A 23812-nucleotide genomic window follows, 5' to 3' on the forward strand; every position below is an offset into this window, starting at 1 on the left:
AATATTAGTACTGTATTCATAATTGAACTTAAGTAGAAACACAGAAGTTTGAGCAGTAAAATATACATAACCATTAAAGTAAAAGTGGTTATTAGCCATTATTGGCTAATTCAGTAACTGATATATCAATTTGTATAGTCACATTTTAATGATTGAGCTTGATAAAGCAAGTGTCGTGGAGTTGTTTAACTAATAATATTGTATCATATTGTTGAAGCTGATCATATGTTTTGTAAGTAAAAATACTGATATGCAAAGTCAAAGTATACTAATAGGTTTTTTATTTTTATGTAGTGAGTATAAAGTACAATATTCCGCTCTGAAATAAATGTAGTGAGGCATAAAGTCACATCGACAAAATAATCAAGTCAAATGAAATAACCTCAAACTTGTACTTTAGTACATAAGTAAATGTAGTTGACACTCTTACAAGGGGAAGCGTATCGGAAACACAAGTGTGAAACAATGTGTGGGGGGATGTGTAAAATGTTGAAAACATCCTGTCTGTTCCCCATTGTAGAGTAACATTCTCCTTTTGATTGTTATAAGAGGATATGCAGTTGGAAAGCTGCTGCATGAACCACAAGTCACACATTGCAAGCATTTGCACTATTTACTTCTATAAGAATATAGAATACTAGATTATACAATTTCCCATTCCAGGGATTGCCTCCACATGGCTCTCAACATGACAATGGCTGAGCAATTGGTTCGCAGAAAATCTTCAAGAAAGACTGTGTGACATGAGCCATGAACTGTAACGAGTGCATGGCCCGACCTGTAGGTTTTATTGGGCTATGCAGATCTCAGACACACGGGACTCTTGGAGGATGTGACAGCTCCTCCCTCAGGGCTGAGTGGTCCATAGAGGGATGAGTTGGTCATTTTGGGTCACTGGATATTGAGACAACTGAGACAAGGCTGTCGGATGAAACTAAAAGGGATGAGTAAGCAGCAGAGTCCACATGAAGTCTTTCTGAGTTCAACCTGCATCAGTTAGAACAACTTAGTTTCTATTACATTTGACAAATGTAATAGCAATAGACATCTCTTCTGCAAAACACAGCTGGTAAAAATGTCTGTAATTTATTGATACTTTGTCTAAACAGTCAAAGGTAATTTCACTGGTTTTCAATGTGATTTACTTCTTGTTTAGGATATATATTGGAAAAACATCACAGGGCAGGGAGCTAAAATGTTCAACCTGAAAATAAGTTCTGGCGGTACCTCCATCAGTGATGCCACAGCAGGTGTTGTGCCTTTAACTGGTGTATAACCCATTGATGAAAACTTCATAGTCTTTCTGGATCTGTCAATCAGAGAACTTCTAATTCAAAATCGACACATTTGGAGATACTGGTTTTCACTTGCAGGATACGAAAAAGTAGAGCTGTCAGACAATTGTATTGACGTAGAAAGTAGATCATTTGCTTCTGAGTAGAAGTCTGAAGTTGCATAACATGGAAATAAATAAATGAAAAAAATAATAATAAAAAGTAAGGTACAAGTACCTATGACTTGTACTTGAGTGAGTAAATGTTCCATAAACATTCCACCACACTTCAAACATGTATTTACACATGGACGTTGGTTAACTTGTGGTGGGAGTGTCACTCAGTCTGTGAAAACAGTTGTATAATGCTGTGGCTCTGGAGGAGCATTAGCAAGTCTGAGAAAATAACCCATGCTGATGTCATCCATGCTTGGGCTTGATTTATTTTTATTTTTACTATTTTACCAAAGGAGGTGGAGTTTTAGAATTGATTGATTTTGAATGTGATCCGTTCTACCGATTTGGACCATTTCTTTTTTTCTTTTTAACTTCTCACAAGTCCCCACACTTTATGAAAAATGCAGTAATAAATCACTGTCATCAACTAATGCTGTAGCTGTCATGCTGATATTGTGCATACATAATAATACTAATAATGAAGTTGGCAAAAATACATTCACATTTTTTTCAGAATAAATGTTATGTATTGAAATTGAAATTGTAAAAAAGTTGTTTTTTATCAATTTGGCACTGACAAAAGCAATGTGTGCATTTTAGGAGAGAAATCTGCAGCATTCAAAACTTATCCGCTTATCCACTGAGGGGGAAGAGGGGCGCTCCGGGTTTACGCCATCGCCCGTTTGGTTTACACTGCTGTTATGAAAAGCAGCCGCAGCTCGTCTGGTGAATGAGAGCATTCTTCTGTGCGGGTGAGCAATAACTTTTCTTCATTCAGTGGTCCATGTTGGACGCGTCAGCCAGGCGCGCCCACTGCACGTCTCCTCCCAATGGAGACGGGTTTGGATGGACTCACGGAAAGACTGCTGCACATGCCGCAGAAAGAGTTTTGCAGCCGAGTGGGGAAGTTACTGACGAGGCCCAGCAAAACGGAGCTAAACGGCTAAACGTTAGCAGTCACGGTCACCGGGAGGCTGTTTTCATCCAAATACAATACAAGGGAGCGCTGCACTTTTTGGTGAGGTATGCACTGTCTTTTTAAAATCTAAACGGCAAAGCATCTGATGTGTATTCCGCTAGTATGCCAATAGTGTATATGTGGCACTTTTAGTATGAGGTATTACTACTCAACATGCTATTAAGTACATAAACAATGTGTCTGCATCGTTTACTGAGATGTGTGTGTCTGTGTGTGTGTGTGTGTGTGTGTGTGTGTGTGTGTGTGTGTGTGTGTGTGTGTGTGTGTGTGTGTGTGTGTGTACATAAAGGAACCCTTGCTCATACAGGTTGTACTTCTTTGATTGCACTGATTCCGCATTCAGCGTTTGTTCCATTGAGTCGTTTCAGTACAAATACGTTTCTCTATTGTTTACTATCACATTCATACTTGCAGAAGCGTTCTACTTTTTAAAGGACATATTCTACGTATCATTATTTTTGTTGAGTTATTGCACTGAGATGGTCATGGACCAACAGTTTATCTTTGGTCTGTTGGTACTTTCAACACAATTGTATGGCAAAGTCTGATTATGCATTATTTATTCAATTCTTCTCTTTGAAATTGAGATATAATCAATATTCTTAATCTTAACCTTGTTATGTTTACTTAAACTTTTGTTTTACAAAGTTTATCAATATGCTATATGAATAGAATTGTATTGAAGCCTGGAACAAGCCTGATAAAAACATATACATTTGGTGTTAATCTGGCTTTAGTAAATCTTGTTTTTGCCATGGGTCTCATTCTGGCCTTGATGAAGATACAAATATTAGTGATATGAGAAAAAAATCTAACATTTATCCCAGTTGCTGGTTTGGTAATAACCTTGGGAAAGATGAACAATGAAATTAAAAGATTGCACTGCATAACAATACAGCATTTATTTTTCCATGTTAGAACAAACACTATGAATCACTCTATTCTGCCTCATCTGGTGGGCATCTCACTCTCCACACTGTTGATCCAAACGGATGTTGACACTTTGTTCCAGGGTTACTCAGGACACACCCAGTCCTAACGTCAACACAAACTGGATGATCAGAAAGAGGCACAGGACAAGTGGACCCTTCTGGGGAACAGCCCAGCATAATCAGTGTGTGAGGTGAGACAACGTGTCATAGGTTGATTATAATAGATGGGCATGTTTTGAATTATTGTGTTTACGGATCATCTTAAAGGAATACATCTTATCGTGAGCTTTTCCTTTCCCAGATAGCTTCCCCACAGAGGTTACAGCCCTGCAACAATGGGTGAGTCCGGCGAGGACTATGGGAACTACACCTATGACTACTACCTGGAGTACGGAGACCTGGAGGAACTTAAAGTGGACCACAAGCAGAGGGAAACCATGCACATAATCTCAGTGGTCATCTACATTATTTCCCTTGTGCTTGGTCTGATTGGAAATGGAACTGTTATTTGGGTGACAGCATTTAAAAGCAAAAAGACAGTCAACAGTGTTTGGTTGCTCAATCTAGCCTTGGCAGACTTTGTATTCTTGCTTTTTCTCCCCTTCTACATTGATTACATACTGCGTGACTTCCACTGGGACTTTGGTGTGGTCATGTGTAAACTCAACTCATTTGTGTCTGTGATGAACATGTATGCCAGTGTGCTCTTTCTCACAATGCTCAGTATAGACAGATATGTTTCTCTGGTCCACCTCAACTGGTCTCAGAAGTATCGCACTAAAGAGAGGGCCTGGGTAGTATGTGGTCTCATATGGGGGCTGGCTGCTGCCTTGAGCTGTCCTGCGCTGATCTTTCGTGACACCATGCGCCTCCACGACAAGGTGGTGTGCTTTAACAACTTCCACACACAGGATGGACACACAGCGGCCATGCGACACATTATGATAGTGGTCATTCGTACCACTGTTGGCTTCTTGTTGCCTTTTACTGCCATATGTGTGACGGGTATACTTCTGACAATCAAAGTCAATCAATCTGGGGGCTTGGTTCGGCTGTCCAGCTTCTCCAGGACAGTCACTGCTGTCATTCTTGCCTTCTTTTTATGCTGGGCACCTTTTCATGCTTTTAGCTTGATGGAGTTATCAATACACTCCTCATTATACCTACACAACATACTGAAAACGGGCTTTCCTCTTGCCACCAGTTTAGGCTTTTTTAACAGCTGCATTAACCCCCTCCTGTATATGCTCCTGGGCAAAAAGGTGCGTCATATCCTGAAGCGTGCATGCCTGGATATGACTAAGAGTTCACTGAGAGAGCTCAGCCAGTCAATCTCTGCAACCGAGATGGAGTCTGTGTCAGAGGTTCATCAGGACAGTGTCCCAGAGGAGCCTGTGGAGTCATCAAGTCTATGATTACAACCATCCTCAGATTAGTTGTCCATGAAACATGTTGAAGTAAGACTGGCTATTACTTTTTTTTAGCTTACTGTAAATGAGGATTCTCAAAGCTGATCTTTCCAGCTGTATTGTTAAGATTTTCCAATTGTGTTTCATTTGGAAAGAGTTGTTAATTACTCTCAAAGGAAAAGCTGAGTAGAACTGTGCATATTGTGCACATTGAGGCAATAGCGTTCCCTTTAGTTTTAATTTGTACAACAGTGATTTGCAATGAAATAGATAAGACACATATTTTGATAATTAATTGATAGTTTCAATATACTGATAAATATATTTTTCCAAACCAGTTATCTTCTTGTTTCATCTTCTAAATTGTGAGAATGTGCTGCCTGAATTTATTTGTCTTCTATGAGAGTGCAGGGAATATCTTGGTGTTTTAGACAGACAAAACAAGCAATTTGAAGATGTCACCTTGGGCTCCAAAAAATGTTCGCAATTTCCTGTAATTTTATAGACCAAGTAAAACAAAAGGATTGAACCATATGAAAGTAATCAGTTGCAGTGTTATATCAAATGCAAATAACGTATTTATCCTACTGAATTTGTTATTGTAGTCTACTCTTGAGGCCCGGCATCTTTTAGGTTGGAGATGGGATGTGTTGCATAAATCTATTGTATGTATACATTACTATGTTTTTATATAGCTGCTAGTCACCTATTAATGTATTGTAAGTAAACTGATTTTTAAACTAATTAAGAGTTGTATAAATGTTGTATTCTAATATATTTCAAGTAAATAGCATATTTCTTAAAAAAATCTTCTTTTGAACATCTTTTGTACTTTGAGCACTTTGTACTTTCTTTCTATTGTTGACTTGATGTGAGAAGAGTCTGTCAATAAAAAGCAGGATTTGATGTTTTATCTACACACAGTCTCGATTTCCAGGTGGCTTTTAAGTAAGCATCCACAAGCCTGAATCAAGATGTGCATTCCCTGCCTTTTCCAGAGGTTCTGTTTACCAGCCATTTCCTGTCTTTATTTCTGGTGAACTCTGATTTGTAAGGATGTCATGGCTGTTAGGTTAACATATGTTACCATCCTATTTGAATCCCAGGAATAACTGTAAAAATAATTTAGACTTCTTCAACAACTACAATCAGCATCACTTCATTTTGTGGGAAACTCAAGTGTACCTGCGACCCCTCCATCTTTTGAATTAAGTGCTCTTTAAAGTGGCTCATTAAAGGATGAAAAACTGAATTAAAACTGAACGGGAGACGAAAATCCTGCTGCAGCTGCTATTTAACCGCAGATTGTCACAAATTGGTTAAGAGGGTTTACATAACTGTCACAGCCAGTGTTGCATTCACGTGCAGTGCGACTATATTAGACAGTAATTACAGAAAAGTAGAGGAAAAAGTAGCCGTGGATTATTATAGCCTATAGAGGATTACTTAATCCGTGACGCAGCAGAATAACAAGGCAGTGCGCCATCTGCGTCGCAGGCAGTCTCCTGAGACTAAAGCCAACCACCAGCAAGGTAAGCAACACATCACCGTGGTGTTTAGGAGTAACATTAACTATGTAGTCAATTTGTAGTCACCGCTGCTGAACGAACGTTAGAAACGTCATTTTATAAGTGAATACGGACTAGTGTGCAGGAATTAGATTGACCTTACATGTTACATTCGCTTGTTTGAGGTAAAGCGTGTTACCTACATTTGTGAGTTTGGAGTCAAGGTTCCAAACGCTGAAATGTTGCTTCTCGCGGTGGAAGTTGATACTTTGTATCATTGGCGGAACGTTAGAATGTCGCGAGCGAACACACTCTTTGCTTGGTGCATCATTGTGCAAATCTGACGTTCGTTATATTCGGCGTAGTTTGACATTTCGTCAAGTGTCTTTTAAACTAAAGGGCGTCGTGAATAGCACTCTGATTTAGACATGCTCTTTTTTTTTTGTAAATACGTCGCAGCATAAATGAGCCGATCTAAATGACAGAACCTGTGCACACCAACGTTTTTGCTAGTGTTTCTGCTATTGTTTTGCTAGCTAGTGGCAGAGATGCTTTACGGCTCTTCGGGGTTAATATGACGCACCAGCTTTGGAAATCTTGGTCTTGTCAATACTCGACACATGTGAACCAGAATAAGTAGACCTCACACGTGACGTTGCCTTTCTTGCAGCATGTTGCGTTTGCGTGTTGTGAGCCGGAGTATTTGTCCAGCAGCAATTATCAAAGGAAGTACGGCTGCAACGAACAATGGTGAGAAAAATGCCACTTTATCACCGGATTAATTGATCATATGTGTGTCTTGTATTTCATCAGAACACCCATGCTATACGTGGTTTGTTGTGTGCAAACCCTTGTCACTTTGCTCTATTGATGGATTATAGGCAGGATTGCAGATGTGCCAGAAACCACATCTGGTGCAAGGCTGTTTCTTGCTCAATTTAGCCAATAGTACTCAGTGGCAATCATGTGTTATTACTTTGTCATGCCTGGGATTCATTATAATGGGATGTAATAGAGATGATGATACATTTTGCAGCTTTTCTTCTTCTTAAAGTAACAGTCCTTGGATGAAAACAAAAAGAAAGATTTGTAGAAAATGTTTAAAAATGTTTTCTGTCTGTGCTTGAAGCTCGCACTGCAGCAACAGCAGCTGCCAGTAACCTCCTGGAGGTGTTTGTGGATGGGAACCCTATCATGGTGGAGCCAGGAACCACTGTGTTGCAGGTAACATGCTAGATTCATGCATACAGTCACATAAGATTGATAGCTAATGTGTTGACATATTAGGTCATAATATCAGATTTAATACTGTGACTCAATTTTGTTTTAGGCATGCGAGAAGGTAGGAATGCAGATTCCTCGCTTCTGCTACCATGAGCGCCTGTCAGTTGCAGGAAACTGTCGCATGTGTCTGGTGGAGATAGAGAAAGTTCCTAAGGTATGCTTAAGGTTGTGTGTGTGTGTGTGTGTGTGTGTGTGTGTGTGTGTGTGTGTGTGTGTGTGTGTGTTTTGTTTCCCTTGTATAACTTGAAATACTCAGTAATACTTTTTCATCCATCTTGAAGCCAGTGGCAGCTTGTGCGATGCCAGTCATGAAGGGCTGGAACATTTTAACCAACTCTGACAAAACAAGAAAGGCAAGGTAGGATCAAAGTCACAAATAAGACATTGTATTCTCTGATACTATGACATATCTGTGTTTGGTTAGAGTTAATATTGTCCTGTAATTATTCCAAGTTGTCTGTGGGTCATTTTCAACTCAGGTGTTATGATATCCCACAAGCACACAAAAAAACCACAACAAAGTTAATATTTCTTTGTATAAAAGTAACCAGAAATAGTGATATTCAAAACTCTTGTTTCATTTTACACAGAGAGGGTGTGATGGAGTTCCTCCTGGCTAATCACCCATTAGATTGCCCAATTTGTGATCAGGGGGGAGAATGTGATCTCCAGGTAAAGATAATCACCACCAGTGAACAGTAGAATGTGCATGACATACACTGTTTTTTTAAATGTATGATTTAATGTAAGATGGACTAGTACGACTGAATACTATTTTGTCTGAAGGACCAGTCCATGCAGTTTGGCAGTGACAGGAGCCGCTTCACAGAGGGCAAAAGAGCTGTGGAAGACAAAAACATTGGCCCTCTTATCAAAACCATTATGACTCGCTGCATCCAGTGCACTCGCTGTGTGCGGTGAGTCACACATCAATATCTAGAGTAAGTTAAGATGCTGAGTAAATTAATGATATGCAAATAAGGATTTGTTTTGCTCCTACAGCTTTGCTAGTGAGATTGCAGGTGTGGAGGACCTTGGTACCACTGGCAGAGGCAATGACCTGCAGATTGGGACTTATGTGGAGAAGATGTTTATGTCGGAGTTATCTGGGAACGTTATCGATATCTGCCCAGTGGGGGCCCTGACCTCTAAACCATATGCATTCACTGCTCGCCCTTGGGAGACCAGGTTCTTTTATTTTGTGCTCTACCTTTTGAGTATAATTTTATAGTCAGAGGTTAGTTTTTACTCTTATATATTATCTTTGGCTTTCTACAGGAAGACTGAATCCATTGACGTTCTGGATGCTGTGGGTAGTAACATTGTGGTGACCACTCGTGGGGGCGAGGTGATGAGAATCTTGCCTCGTCTTAATGAGGATGTTAATGAGGAGTGGATCTCAGACAAAACTAGGTATTTTTATAATGATACAAATTGTACCTTAAGGTATCATGTATGATGTTTGCATCATTGCTGAACTCTACCTTGCTTTCACCCTGACAGGTTTGCATATGATGGACTCAAAAGGCAGAGACTTACTCAGCCAATGGTGAAAAACAAGTCTGGGCAGTTGGTTCCCACAACCTGGGAAGATGTGCTGACTCGAGTTGCTGGAGCAGTATGTCATTTATGATGAATGACCTACTGTAAACGTGGATGATAATTTGCAACTTGTTGTTTCGACTTTGGCTGTCCTAAATAACATCTGTTTTCATGACAGTTGCAAGGAGTCAAAGGAAATGCGGTTGCTGCTATTGTCGGCGGCTTGGTGGATGCAGAGGCTCTCATTTCCCTGAAAGATTTGTTAAACCGTTTGAATAGTGACAACCTGTGCACTGAAGAGGTGTTCCCAGAGGCTGGAGCTGGGTAAGGCCACAGAAAGAGTGAAACTGAAGATGGGAAACAGCAAGTTGGACTTGCCCTGAAGTTAAGTTTCTGATTTGACCTTGGCCTCTTTAGATCTGACCTGCGTTCAAACTATCTTTTAAACACTGGGATTGCTGGCATTGAGGAAGCTGACCTGATGCTTCTGGTTGGCACAAACCCACGCTATGAGGCTCCTCTCTTCAATGCACGAATCAGAAAAAGGTATTTGTGGTTTTTTAACAATGTCAGACTCGTAAATCTGATTTATGGTCAACACAAATGTGCATTCTTTAATACGCTCTCTGTATCTCTGATTCAGCTGGCTTCACAATGAGTTGCAAGTGGCTCTATTGGGAAAGCAAGTGGACCTAAGTTACACATATGACCATCTTGGGGAGTCTGCTAAGGTTCTTCAAGAAATTGCGTCAGGAACTCACCCATTCTCCCAGGTAACACTGTGAGCACGCTCAGTAATGTAATGCATGTTATCAGTCAACTTCAAGGCCTCTTCCTAGTTTTTGTGTGTTTTTATCTTCTCTTGAAGGTCTTGGCTAAAGCTAAGCATCCTGTTGTTGTGGTTGGAAGCAGTTGTCTGCAGACAGAGGACGGCGCTGCGATAATGGCTGCTGTGTCAACCATTGCTCAAAACGCTTGCATCAGCAGTGGAGCGGAGGAAACCTGGAAGGTTCTCAATGTGCTTCACAGGTCATAGTCTTGGAAAATTAAAGGGAAAGCTTTCAGTAACATGGAGCGTTCAAGAGGGATATTTACTGTAATATGTGTGCTGTTTTTTTCCTGTGTCTTCAGGTTTGCCAGTCAAGTGGCTGCACTTGATCTCGGATACAAACCAGGTGTGGAGGCGATCAGAAAGAACCCACCCAAAGTTCTGTTCCTACTAGGAGCAGATGCTGGCTGCATTACTCGCCAAGACCTCCCAAAGGACAGCTTCATAATTTATCAAGGTCAGCTGTTTTACTGCACAGCAGCTGAAGCTTTCATTTACATTAATGTATGTGTAGCATCTGATAGCCCCTGTACACCTTGCATTAAATTACATTTTGTGTGATCTGATTGCAAACAGATACTGCTTGACCACATGTAAATGAGCCCAAAACACATTGGGGACGGATTGTGATGCGATTGGCCGAACAAACTTTAACAAAGCAGCAAACCGCTAATAGCTTTGAATAAATATATAGTGGAGTAATGTCTACCTGAGCAGAGAATTAAGTCACTTTTCCTCTGCGTGTGTTGTAATGCCAGCTTCTCCTTGCTTTGTTGACATAGTCGGGCTGGCTGTGCACGCTTTTAGTGCATGTGAGCGTTCCCCGCTGACTCGCCACTCTGCATTGCTTTCATACAGCAGTTACAGCTTTTAACGCCGTCACAGAAGTGTAGCACCCACCTTCTATTTTCCTGTCAGGTAAACACTGTTAGCTCTGTCTGCTTGTCTGCTATGTCCTTGTCTCAATCCCTGGCTTTCCCCCCCATCTTCAGTCTTTCTGTGACTCTACCAAGCTCCAGCCATTGGGCACACTTGACTATTGCGCTACTATAACACATAAAGTTTGCGTATCCATTTGGATTTGGGTGGTTGATTAACACATGAACCTGAGTAAAACAACATACATTAATGCAGGATCTGACATACAGTGCACAGTGGACCAAAGTGTTACACAGTGTTCTCCATCACCTTCATCAAAGTATTAAATACGGGAATACCTTTTGTAAAAAAAAAAAAGCGGTGTTTATCAAACTTTTTCTTGCTTAATTTAAATGTTCTGTACCTTAACTTCCCAGGCCACCATGGTGATGCTGGGGCATCAATGGCTGATATCATACTTCCTGGAGCTGCATATACTGAGAAATGTAGCACCTATGTGAACACTGAGGGCCGTGCGCAGCAGACCAAAGTGGCTGTGACTCCCCCGGGCATGGCAAGGGAGGACTGGAAGATCATCAGAGCCATATCTGAGGTAAACTACCCCCCTAAAAGAAATCACACTATATTAAATAATAAGAAGTAAGACTAAATGCTGCTGTATGTTCTCTATCCCTCTTTGAGCTTGCTGGAGTGGCTCTGCCATATGACACCCTTGATGAAGTGCGTGATAGAATGGCAGAGGTTTCCCCAAATCTCGTGCGATATGATGATGTTGAGGAGGCCAACTACTTTAAGCAGGCTAATGAACTGTCGAAGGTCAGCTGTTATCTTCCTCCAGCATGTGTTTAGTTGATTACAGAGGAGACAAAAGCTTTATTTAAATGTCTGCTTATTCAGTTTTTGTTTGTCTTCATAATGATGGTTTATCTCTCTCAGGCAGTGAACCAGGCTGTCCTTACTGGACCTTTAGTCCCTCCACAGCTTACTGTGAAGGACTTCTATATGACAGGTGGGTCACTGGCACTCTGGATCTCGTCTCACTAAACTCAGTCTAAATGTTGTTTTCATTCCAAAATCCTCCAAGAAACACAGCAGTGATGTATCAACGCCTTGATTTAAATATATTCATATATAGTAATATGTAATAGTAATACTAATATGAATGTCACATTCCAGTATTTATAACTGCATCTCATTTGCAATGTGCCATTATATTCCTTTTAATAGCTTCTGTGTTTTATCAGCTATTATTTTTTTCCAAATGAAATACATCTAAATGACAATTCCCACAAAAGTGTTACGCTATGGCCGAATAAAGTAATCATTTAAAGTGTCCTGTTTAAATGACAGTCATCAGAGGTTTCTTTCAAAAACAATGCAAAATACTGAGCAAATACTTTGTTTTGTTTACTGCTATGCTTTTTATTCAAGGAAGTGTATTGTTACTTCTGCAGTTGTTATCAGGGCAAGCCGCTTGGAGCGCCCACAATCATTTTGAATCTCTTTTTGAATCAGCATACGTACACCGAGTGTATATACTCAGATATAAAAGTAATTGTTTGTTGCGTTTATAGGACAATTTTTTCATTTGTCATTTGCCCACAGATCCGATAAGCAGAGCCTCCCAGACGATGGCCAAGTGTGTGAAAGCTGTCAGTGAGGGAGCACAAGCAGTGGACGAGCCAGCCATATGCTAAAGCACAATGGATAACCAAAATATATGCACTAATTAACTAAGCTATTTGCACATGTCTAGAATTGTTTATATTTGCACTATTTTATTATAGTAGGTGCCTAGTTATCTATGCAAATTATGGAACTAATATAGTTTATTAACCTGCAGAGGCATGTACTTCTTGCAGAGTGGATATGTAAGCTTATTTGACCAATTCTCCAAAGATGCACTCCTAGCAGTTCAAGTTTTCACCTCTTATTACTATTTAATAGGTGTAACCAAAGGTTTAAAATAATTATTAAAAAGTAAATATAATATATTGTCTTCTTGTAAAATTACAAACATTAAAAGTGTTAATTATATTTTTTCTAAAAGTATGGAGTATATCGTATTACAGGTATGGCTATTTGTGTATGAACCAGTTTTCTATAGCAAGCGCAATGAACCCCGCTATTTAAGTTCGTGTGTGTTTTTTTTTTTATTATTAAAACATGTCAAAAGTATCAAAAAGATGTACTGGTGCCTTGGACGGCGCTGTCTTGTTTGTATGCGATACCAATCAACTTAGCGCCTTTATCTGCCGGACACGTGGTCTCTCATCAGTGAACAGCCGGCAAGAAGAGTGGCAGCAGGGCTGGCAACTCATCCATAAGGAGGACGATAGCCGTGGTCCAGGTGGATTTTCACTGCAACCCTTTGCAGGACCTCTCAGTCAATATAATTCGACCAAATTGTTTTAAATGTAAAACATGTAAACGGCACTGTCATTCACCAAACGGTCACTCCTGTCCTAAAGAGATCAACATGACACTTCTCCATTGTAGGGGTTTTTAACAAAGTTGAATTTCCAATATGGTAGGAGAGGTTGTTGTTGTTAAGCGGATTGTTGTCATGTCCTCGCAGTGCCTGTAGTGGTGCTGTGAGGAGTCTGCTGTAGATCCAACAAAAATCCTCAGCAGCCTGCCTACTGCTTGTAATTTGCTCTGGATAGCCCATATTTAAATGCATCCGTATTTCAAGATATACCAAGCTCGATGAAGATCACTGTTATTATCCTATCTCGAATATCGATGCAGAAATAGCCTAGCTGAATCGAATAGACATTTCGGCCGTCTATCTGGAGCGCATACCTTACACAGCCCATACCAATTCAAGGTAAGCGAAATAATTTACAGCCTCGGTCTCGATTTCTGAGCGTACCGTTTTGCACTGGCCTCAAACGGCCAAGCGTTCAACTAGAGGCCGCTGTGCTGTCGAAGCTAATAGGCCCCTTATTAATGACTCATTTATTTTATAACTTGAGCTCTGACGAAATGACTCGGCGCCCTCAGTAGATATGAGAAGTGAGGCAATGTTGACAGTTTCGATTCCTATAGTCTGCTACGTTGACACTATGTAACGATAGTGGCTATATTTCATATCGATTATGACGGAGGCCTTCGGGGACAGGCCTTAAGCCTCGTATGTGGAGCCTTTGTCTGGAATAATTTGGCTATAAATGTGTCATGTTTATGAACACAAAATCACACGATTAGTGCCAGTTATGTTATGTAATTCATGATTACGCTTGCATTTTTTTTAATGAAACTATACTGAAAATATACCTTTTTATAGTGTTGCCATTTTCTGATGTTTCCGTTTCCTGGTTAGCTACCGCCTCCTGATTTGTGTTTTTAGCTTTGATAGCTTGTTAGCTTACTAGCGATTGCTAGTTTTTGTGTCTGTTTCATGTTGATGAAACGTATTTCTGCCTGGAGATGGACCAAGTTGCGTCTTGTGGATCTATGTTAAACTTCAGGTTCATCCACTTAGAATTGCTTAGTGTAAAGTTTCACATCTGTCCATCGACTTCAAGCTAATGTTGGTACGCTAGCTCCCCGGGCTCTAATGACAGTGAAGCTACCGTTAGTCACCGTTCGCTGCTTGTCCGGTTCTCCGTGTCGAAAGTTGTGTTAACGCGAACCCATTCTGATATAAATGGCCTTTAGCCAACATGCCCTTGTATGTCCAACATTGACCCCAGCTGTCAGAAACGTAGAGCTCTCAGAAAGAAATGGAAAACGCACAATTCAAGTTAAATGTAGCAGCTAAGCTACTTAGGCTTCAATAATCGTGATTGTATTGAGACACACGGAGCGTCATCAGCGTGTTTATTATGAAGTTGCATATAAAAAAAATGAGATCATGTTTCCTGTTGAATCGGAAAAGGTGACTTTTTGATTGAGTTATATTCGAGTTTAGATAGTTTTATAATGATGCATACACAAGAGCAGGTGACAGGTTTCTAGCTTTGAACTTTGTCAAGCAGACTGCTGTCACGCAAAATACTGTTGTACCACCACCATCTGATCTTTTAAGTGCTAGCTTGGAGGATAATTGAATGGACTGTTGGATATAATGACCTATTCTCTGTTTACCACCTGTTTTTCAATAAGATATTTTGACACAGAAAATGAGACGGTGTAAATGCAACCAGTATTCCGAAGCAAAGTTTGTCTAGACTAAAATGTCCTTAATAAGTATTATAATGTCAGTGCAATTTTGTTTATTCACAATATACAGTCAAATAGTTGTTCAGCGATCAAGCAACTATGAAATCAGTTGCAAGTCTTTTTAATTTTATTGTGACAACAAAAATACAACTTTTTTTATAATTATGTGAGTTTCCTGAATATTTACTATTAATAAATACCAATAATATTAGGGCTAAGAGCGAGATAAACAGTCACCTGTGGCATGTGCATGCATGGTTGTCCTCAATATGAAGTGTTAGTGATGTAATTCTTGGTTTCCCCTGACTTTATCCAATCAGCTGATGTTGTCAAGAACAAGAGTCACGTGATGTATGAAGGCAAACACATACACTTCTCAGAGGTGGACAATAAGCCGTTGTGCTCGTACAGCCCAAAGCTCTGCAAGCAACGCAGACTAAATGGCTATGCTTTCTGTATCCGGCACGTTCTGGAGGATAAGACAGCTCCCTTCAAGCAATGTGAATATGTGGCAAAGTACAACAGCCAGCGATGTACCAACCCCATCCCCAAGTCGGAGGACCGCAGGTGTGTATGTTTCATGTGCATGTGTGGCATATTCCACTTGGGCTGCACAATTCATTGCAATTATATCAAAATTGCAATATTGTTGTTGATCATTCCCTCTAATATCACAAAACGTATCACAATTACAAGATCAGCCTCAATTACATATTTTTCTCCAACTTATTCGGTCCTATGCGCAGAAAACATTATGCTGAGGTTGTGCTCTTGTTTTCCAGATACTGTAACAGCCACCTGCAGGTTCTGGGCTTTATCCCCAAGAAGGAACGGAAGAAGAAGCATGATGCTTTGGAGGAAATACGCTCACGGGCTCACCTGGAGTCAGTGGCTCTCAACATAACTGTGCCCTCTCTCTCTCTGAAAGCTCCCAACGGTCTAGATGAACTTCCGCCATCTCCTCCCTGTACACGCCTGCTACCCCTCCCTGATGAGGAACTCCTGGACCCTTTTGCCTTTTATGAGGATGACACGGATGGGGAGGAGGTGGGTACTCCTCGGAAGGGCAGCGCCATCAAGAAGAAACTACAGAGTCGGCTGGTGCTCAACCAGAAACTCTGCCATGACACAGACCTCTTCCAGCCACCTTCTGAGCACTTTAGTCCCTCACCTGCCCCCCGAGTCCATACATCCTCGCCTCTCAACACTCATCTCCCACGGCAGCAGTCAGGTCTTCTCCAGCCGCCCCAGCACTCCAGTGTCGCTTCCTTCATCTTCCCAGGACAGCAGCAGGGTTTATTATGCAATCCACCACCACCTCAGACGGTCAACTTTCTGCCTCCAGGGATGTCCGCTAATGCAGCACCCAGTCCAGTGCAACCTTCTGGGCCATCACTCAGCAGGAAAATGCCTTTCACCGCTACTCACTTGCCTGTCAGTTGCAAGGACAGTGGCAGTAACAATCAGCGGCACATGGTTGTCATGCGTCCCGCTGCCTTCTCACCTTCTGCCAGCTGCCTAGCCAGGTTGCAACATCTGGTGCAGCTCTGTGCCAAGACACATCAGGAGCATGGAGACCTCTTTCCTCATCTAGGTGCTTAATTTAAATGCATTTCACACTCCTTGCATATAAATTCATGTGCCGTTTTTAGGGATAGTGTAGCAATCAAGATTTGAGCCTGCCGAGATAGAGCTGCTCTAACAAGTTCCAGGGTTCTTACGGTCATGGAAAACCTGGAAAAGTCATGGGAATTTGTTCATGTCGTTCCATTTACGCTGAGTTTGAAATACTTAATATTCTTTTAAAAGAAAGACGCTCAAAATATAAGCAGGCATACGCTGAGTATATCTATAAATGTTTAATCTTTTAATCAAACTATTGTCTCTCATTCATTTGTGTAATGTAAGGTATTCTGTATGCTTTGGAATCCTCAGTTAGTTTAAATACTACATTTTCTCACGTTTTCATGTATACACCGAGATTTCACAAAATGTTTGGTCATGGAAATTTGGTTTAAAGTCATGGAAATCCATTGGTCAAAATGTGTATGAACCCTAAAGTTCTCTTCCAGGACTGGACTGGTCAGAAGACAGTGCCGCTGATGATGACGATGATGACGAAGAGGAGGCAGAAACCTTTGTTCCTTTCCAGAGCTCTTGGAGACCACAGAATGGGTCGGTATCCTAATACTTAACCCCACAGTATAAACGTTGACCTGATGCTTCTCGTCATGATTGCTATCGATTGTATTCTAAACAGGTTGGAAGACGACAGCGGCTCCTCACGGAGAACGCGGCTACTTCGGCTTTGTTCGTACCTCCAGGAGAAATACAAGCACATGTGCAGGCAGGAGAGGGCGAGTATCCGCCAAAAGAGATACCGGTATGCCTTCCGCAAAGCCTTGCTCCACGCTGCTAGTAACAACCCCGACTGTGCCGGGCAGCTGATCCAGGAGTTACGTGGTGCCTCTCGAAGCTCCTCAAGGTAATCTCACAAATGTCATTGTAGTCAAATTTCGTCTATCTCCCAGTCATAAACCCTCCATCACCCACCTGTGTTTTTATACCAGTGCAACCAGCAAATAGTGCTGCTTTTATGGCTGACTTTGACTTCTAAACTTGCAACTTTCATCCCCTAAATTTTAACCTAGAGAACATAACAAATGCGGAGTGTTGTCACTGTTGTTGCTGCTGGCTCAGCCCTGGGTCTGTGTGTTTCTACAGTGTGGCTCCAGCGAGGCAGCAGAACACGGATGCGGGGACCTGCACTGGCAGCACAAAGGGCCAGGCCTGCAACAACAGAGCTCTGCCCTTCACTCGACACTGCTTTCAGCGTATCCTTTCCACCACATCACTGATACTACTAGCTTTATCAGTTTCAGTTGTAAATGATTTTTTCCCCATCACATATTGTGACGTAGGATATGCCTTTCGTGATGGAGTACTATGACCGTATGCTTTCCGTCTCGTGTGTTGTTTCCTTTATGGTTCTCTGAAGACATTCTGTTGAATCGTTCACAGCAGCTCTTTGCTAGTTGCACAGCCAAATTTGCAGATGGTCAGCAGTGCTCCATCCCTGTGTTTGATATCACGCACCAGACACCACTCTGTGAAGAGCATGCCAAAAAAATGGTGAGTTTAATAGTCAAAGGATAATTGCAACACATATGTATGTGTTGCAGTTAGATAAGAAGACTGATACTTGAGTGGTATTAATCTTCTCGTCTAACTCGGCAAGAAATTGAATAAGCCTATTTTGACTGCTCTTCATATGGGATAATGTTATGACGACTCAGTGCTCTTTGATATGTCACACACAGGATAATTTCCTGCGAGGTGATGGTAACAGACGAGTGCAGCACCACCAGCAGCAGCAACAGCGAAAGCCACGTAAAAAGACCAAACCGCCGGCACTCACCAAAAAACACAAGAAGAAGAGGAGGAGAGGGCCACGGAGGCCTCAGAAACCCATCCCTCCAGCGTTGCCACAAGGGAACCTGGGAATGCCTTGTACAAGCCTAGCAATGCCCTCACAGGCCAGCATCAGGTCTGCTACCCTCGTCTCTCCACTGTTAACTTTCAAATGTTGTGCGCAGAGATCTAGTGCCAGGGAGAATGCCCTCATTCACAGACTCTTGTGTCACACGTGTTTGAACAGCTCCTTCGCGACAGTAGCATGTTGTATTTTGTCACTAAGCCTGTTTATCTCATCTTTGTACCAGGAGCCCGTCAACTCCAGACCTGAGTACAGAGGAGCTTCCTGACGACATCACTAATGAAATGGCAGACATTCCAAATGACCTTGAGCTAAACCAGGAGGACTTCTCCGACGTGTTACCCAGACTACCTGATGACCTTCAGGTCTTCGACTTGTTTGAAGGTTGTCACACACCTAATTATTTCATGTGGATACTAGCAAAGTCCTCTCTGTCTGTGTTTTGTTTTAATCATTTTAAATTGTGTGTGTATATATTTAGGTAAGAATGGAGATTTATTGCCCACCACGGAGGAGGCTGAGGAGCTGGTGCGTGCACTGCAGGCTATGGGGTCCTACCCAGACTCTTTGGTGTGCCTAACCTCCATGGGAGACCTGGCTCCATCTGAAGGAGTGGACCACCGATCCATGACTGTGTTCCCTGGTCCCGTCCAGTCGGGTAGCATGGGGGACCTGCTCAGCAGCCGCATCCCGACGGAGAACTTCACCAGCCTCGAGCTGGAGGACAACTTACTGCAGTCCACTGGGGGTCACTTTCCCCCCTCACCGCCATCTCAGCCGGCTAACCGGCCGCAGACGTCGTGCTCCAGCCTGACTTCATCTTCTTCTACAGTAGCCCCCTCCACCCCCTCCCTGCTCACTCAGACCTCCTTAACGGAGCGAACGTTTTCCCGGACACACGCATCCCACGTCCTGACCAAGTCGGATGCGCCCACATCATCTCCCCAAGGCAGCCACTACAGCAGTGAGCACGTGCCGTCCCCGTACAGTGACCACATATCTTCTCCCCATGCCAGCTCCTTCCAGACAGACGCCCCTCTACTGCTGGAAGTCCCTCTCAGCGGGGTACCAGGACCCCCACGCTCATCATGGAACAATCTCCCCCTCCCAGACCCCACACAGTTTGGCAATCTCATAGGTTCAGAAAGTCATCTCATATCCACCTCCCTGTCCACGCCCCCGGCCACCACACACTCTGTGACGCTGCAGCCCATGGCTGCGCTCTCAGCGATGCCCCAGAGTGGCTTGACGGGTTTAACGACTTCCCTTGCCCCTTCATCCTCCCTCCCATCCTCTTCACACGATCTTCTGACCTCCACCCAGCCCAAGCAACAGCTCCCCCAGTTCAGCGCGGCCTTTGGCCATCAATTGGCCTCCCACAGTGGCATCCCGAAAGACGTTCAGCCGAGCCACAGCTCCACAGCGCCCCCTGCTGGCTTTTCCATAGTTAGTGCCACCGCTGCAAGTGCCAACAGCGCCACACCTCCCTTCACGCAAAGTTAATGAGAGCAATCGGCGTGCAGCGGCTGCATGATGGTCTGCGGACTCAGTCACACTTACAATCCAGTCGGCTGGCTCCTGATTTGACCACCCCTCCTCATCTGCTACATGTGTGCAATGTGGTAATAGTGCACTATTTGATAATGAATTTGCACAACCTCAGATTTTCCTCAATATTTTCTATTTTCATTCTTTGATCCTGTAGCCAGGCGGGTCTCTGGGATTTTAAGTCGGTGTGATTCCACTTGTTTGATGCCTTGTGGTTTCGTCAGCAGGGGGTAACAGTTAGATTTTGAGATGAAATAAACGGGTGAAAATTAGCAGAAGGACCATAGAGATTATCTGTCGCAGTGCTCAGAATTCATTGACGTAGAAGCCTCAATCGGTGGTCGGTTTGTTTGCTTTGCCAGTTAAAAGTCCTGTCTTTAAATTATCAACTGTACCCTGCCTTGCTCAGACAGCCATTTCATTTCCACCTGTTCATACACTGCTTCTGTCACCCTCTGAAAAACAAACGAGTACAGGTTGTGATATTTGTGACCCATTATGTTTCAAGCTATTTAACTGTTATCATGATATAGAATCTTACAGAGTCAAATTTCACAGTATGAATTTACCAAAATACTTTTAAACAGCTGTTTTTATATTGTGTATACTGTTTATGTGCTCATTTATTGGTTTGCTCAGATGTCAAAATCTCCGACCTCACCATTGGTTGTGGGACTCTGAGTGGCCTAGTAGACACTTGAAGGTAAATATAGTTTCTTAAAGCAATAAACACATTAACATAACTCTAGCATCGTAAGGTATTTTATTGGTCTCATTACATGTAGCTTCACTTGTGAATCCGGGTTGGATCAGGAATACATTTTGGCCTCTATAACTGTTATGAACCTTATTTTCCAGCAGAACTATTTCACTCAGAAATAGAGACCAGTGATCAGGTCCGCCTTCTTCTCTCGGGTCGTACTGAGTGGATTTTTAAAGGCAAATAACAGAATTTCAGTGTTAATGGTAGAGGTGATATGTGTTATGTGTTATCCAGGGACTTTAAGTGTCTACTCTCAAAGGTGCTCTCTGGTCCACATATACAATGGTAATTAGTGACTTAGACATGCATGTCAGGCAAATTCAGTGTCAGGACTCCAAGAAAACTCACTAAGACGTCGAGGCTAGAATACCCAGAGGGGGCTATGTGATTCAAATTGTATAAAATGGTGTGTTGAGCAGTCTCTGTTTAACTCTCAAACTCACTTAGAGTGATTTTAAGCTAAATTATGCAAACTGGGGTCCGATTTTGACTTAAGAAATTGACGAACCCCTCGCCGCCGAGAGCTCTTCCCCGGTTACCAACTCATACAGCAGTACGACCACGGCTTCTGATGGATATTATATTAGACATTTGACAGATTGTCAGACATTTTTGAGTATTAAGTATATAGTAGCAAGTCTCTATCTTAGGGTATGTTGGTGAATTATTGAGTAGCAATGGATTTAAATTGTTATTTGCAATGTATTCAGTGGAACCTGTGTCTTGTAGGATGAGTCTTGTTTTTAATGGCTATCAAAATGGTTGTAAGTTGGAGTCATCAATGTTTGTATGCTGTCATTTAGTTTTTAAATAATATTCTGATGGAAAGTATTTTTGATAGCTATTAAACTCCAGGAAGAAGTCTTGAGATTGCATGGGGCAGCAACCTTCTGCGTGAGAGTATAATATTATTATTATGGTCCCTGGCTTGATTCTCGGTGGTATGAAACAGGAATATATGCATCACCATTTATTTAAATTTTGTGGAGAAAAACAGATAATTACAGTATGTTTTTCGACATAGCTTTGCACAGGAGTGGATGAGGTTGGTGGTGTTTCACTTGTCCAGTGTCTGTCTTGCCTTTTTTCTTTTCCGTTTTGCTTGGACGCTCATTAAATGAACAGCTGCCATCATTACCAGCTCTGAGCCTGCACCAGACCCCGCCCATTTCCAGCTGTGAGAAGGCCCAGTTCTGTCTCTCCTTTCCAAAGAGAAAATACATAGTGAAGTGTAAACCCGTAGCTCCACCGGAGACGACTGGGCTTCTCCGTGACTGCTGTGTTGTAACTAATGGTCATAAACACAGTGCCCCGAAAACAAAAAAAAATGTTGGATGAAAAATGTTTGCAAGGCATTACTGCTGTATCCACAAAGCATGAGATTAGTCACTGCACCAGTTTACCCCAAAACCACGTAGAACAAAATTAACAGGGCTCGTACTGTAGGCACATTTAACTGCTTGAATTCAGAGATGGCTGACAAATTCCTATACTCATTGAATGTACTGTATTACTGTTTTTAAAGATAGGATGAGCTAATCTAGTCACCTTTTGTTATTGGTCCTTGTTTAATTTGTCTAAGGTATTTTTTGTATACAAAGGTTTACATTTTTATGTATATTTTTCTTGTGTACAAATTATGTAATATGTGTAAAAACACTGTATGTAATATCTGTATATAGTGTGAGAAATATGATCTTTTGTTTTTGGATGTATAAATAAAACTTGCTGTGAGGTATTTGCTGACATTGTTTGTTTTCTTTTACTGGGCCCTTAGAAATAATTTCCACTAAACATGAGGTAAGGTGTTGCAACATGAACACTGCCTCATAACTTTCCATGCGCATGGAAGTCAATTTAATAAAACATATCACAAGGTCACTCAGTATAGCTGTTCTAGACTAGCCTTTGACCATAGAATTGTCTCTCAGCAGACGCATGATTTAAATTAAGATTAAAAATTATATTCATGTAGCTCATTGAATTTATTGTATCAAAAGATGCATTTAGTAATTGTACAGCTTTCCATCATAATACATGGAATTCATCAGCAGCTGGCGACAGCGTAGTTGTCACAGAATTGTAAATGTCAGATTTTAAGTCGACGTCCTTAAAGTGCTCAGTACAAATTTTAATTAAAACAACTAGGTATATGACAATTAAACTCCAGTAATACTTTACTGCTCACATAATGTTCTAAAAAGAATGGTAAGCCAAAACATTGACCAGCTGGCCAATGAGCGCAACATTGGAGCACTGCTGCCTAAAAGTAAAACATTGAGTTCAGGTTTTTCGTTTCTCTTTGGAATTTGGTATTGTCCCGCTCTCCTCTCTGCTGTATGGTTCGGTTCTACGCTCCCTCGTTGTTCCACTTGCATCTGCAGCATTAGATTTGTGCAGAATGTCACTAAAAAAAAAAGTTGAACACTGTACTTAGTAATTCATATATTTAATCTCGGGATTTTTAATAAACTTGTGCATTTTAAGAACCCATCATTATCAAACTACTGTGCACAAGTGAATCAAAATAAAGACTTATACGGGACTTTAAATTGATGGATGCACGTAAAACTGTTCTGAATCGCAGGAAATCCAAAAGGTTGTTGCAGGCAAGCACATTTCCAATAAGTTCATGTTAAGACTCACTCAAGCAAGGGCAAAACCATTCATCAAATTTTACTGGATTTTTATTTTTTCCTTAAATCATTTGACAACTTTCAATAAATCCCACAGCACTGTCCTGCATTAGCAAACATGTATACTGGACTATAAACTGTCAGCAAAGTCACACAAAATGAAACGCACATTTCAAGTGATTGCTATCCAGTGTTTACTGAAACTTTTACACATCACAGAACCAAACTTTACTCCCTCTATTACATAATACTGCTCTTTTGGGTTATAAAAATAGTTTAATAGAATATATGCCTACTTGTGCTAAGGATTGACTCTTGGCGATCACACTGCTTTATTGCCATACAACACAAAAGGAAGGGGGAAGAAAATCAAACTGGTGTAATTGCGAC

At 41.6% G+C, this 23812-nt stretch overlaps 3 protein-coding genes across 3 annotated transcripts; all 3 read left to right on the plus strand.

The window, feature by feature from the left end:
• Positions 1-3696: 3696 nt before the first annotated feature.
• cmklr2 (chemerin chemokine-like receptor 2) lies at positions 3697-5608 on the plus strand (the record flags this gene model as incomplete). Its single annotated transcript, XM_079231037.1, has 1 exon — positions 3697-5608. One exon carries the CDS (start codon positions 3697-3699, stop codon positions 4774-4776), a length of 1080 nt encoding a protein of 359 aa, XP_079087163.1. The 3' UTR covers positions 4777-5608.
• Positions 5609-6949: 1341 nt separating this feature from the next.
• Positions 6950-12948, plus strand: LOC306748312 (NADH-ubiquinone oxidoreductase 75 kDa subunit, mitochondrial-like; the record flags this gene model as incomplete). The annotated part of the gene is made up of 18 exons (XM_079231466.1): positions 6950-7028; positions 7408-7502; positions 7609-7716; positions 7844-7920; positions 8153-8234; positions 8349-8479; positions 8565-8750; positions 8841-8975; positions 9066-9180; positions 9283-9428; positions 9522-9650; positions 9748-9877; positions 9973-10133; positions 10236-10390; positions 11229-11404; positions 11494-11628; positions 11749-11821; positions 12418-12948. The coding sequence occupies 18 exons, from the start codon at positions 6950-6952 to the stop codon at positions 12507-12509; spliced, it is 2205 nt and encodes a 734-aa protein (XP_079087592.1). The 3' UTR covers positions 12510-12948.
• A 2380-nt stretch (positions 12949-15328) lies between these two features.
• On the plus strand, positions 15329-22509 carry ino80da (INO80 complex subunit Da; the record flags this gene model as incomplete). The annotated part of the gene is given in 10 exon segments (XM_079231368.1): positions 15329-15546; positions 15762-16573; positions 17052-17125; positions 17127-17158; positions 17240-17464; positions 17704-17813; positions 17978-18111; positions 18300-18526; positions 18702-18859; positions 18957-22509. Coding segments are annotated over 10 exon segments (3012 nt in total). The 3' UTR covers positions 19979-22509.
• Between the last annotated feature and the right edge of the window lie 1303 nt (positions 22510-23812).

Source organism: Taurulus bubalis (genome assembly GCF_910589615.1).
Source record: "Taurulus bubalis genome assembly, chromosome: 15".
Taxonomy (NCBI): domain Eukaryota; kingdom Metazoa; phylum Chordata; class Actinopteri; order Perciformes; family Cottidae; genus Taurulus; species Taurulus bubalis.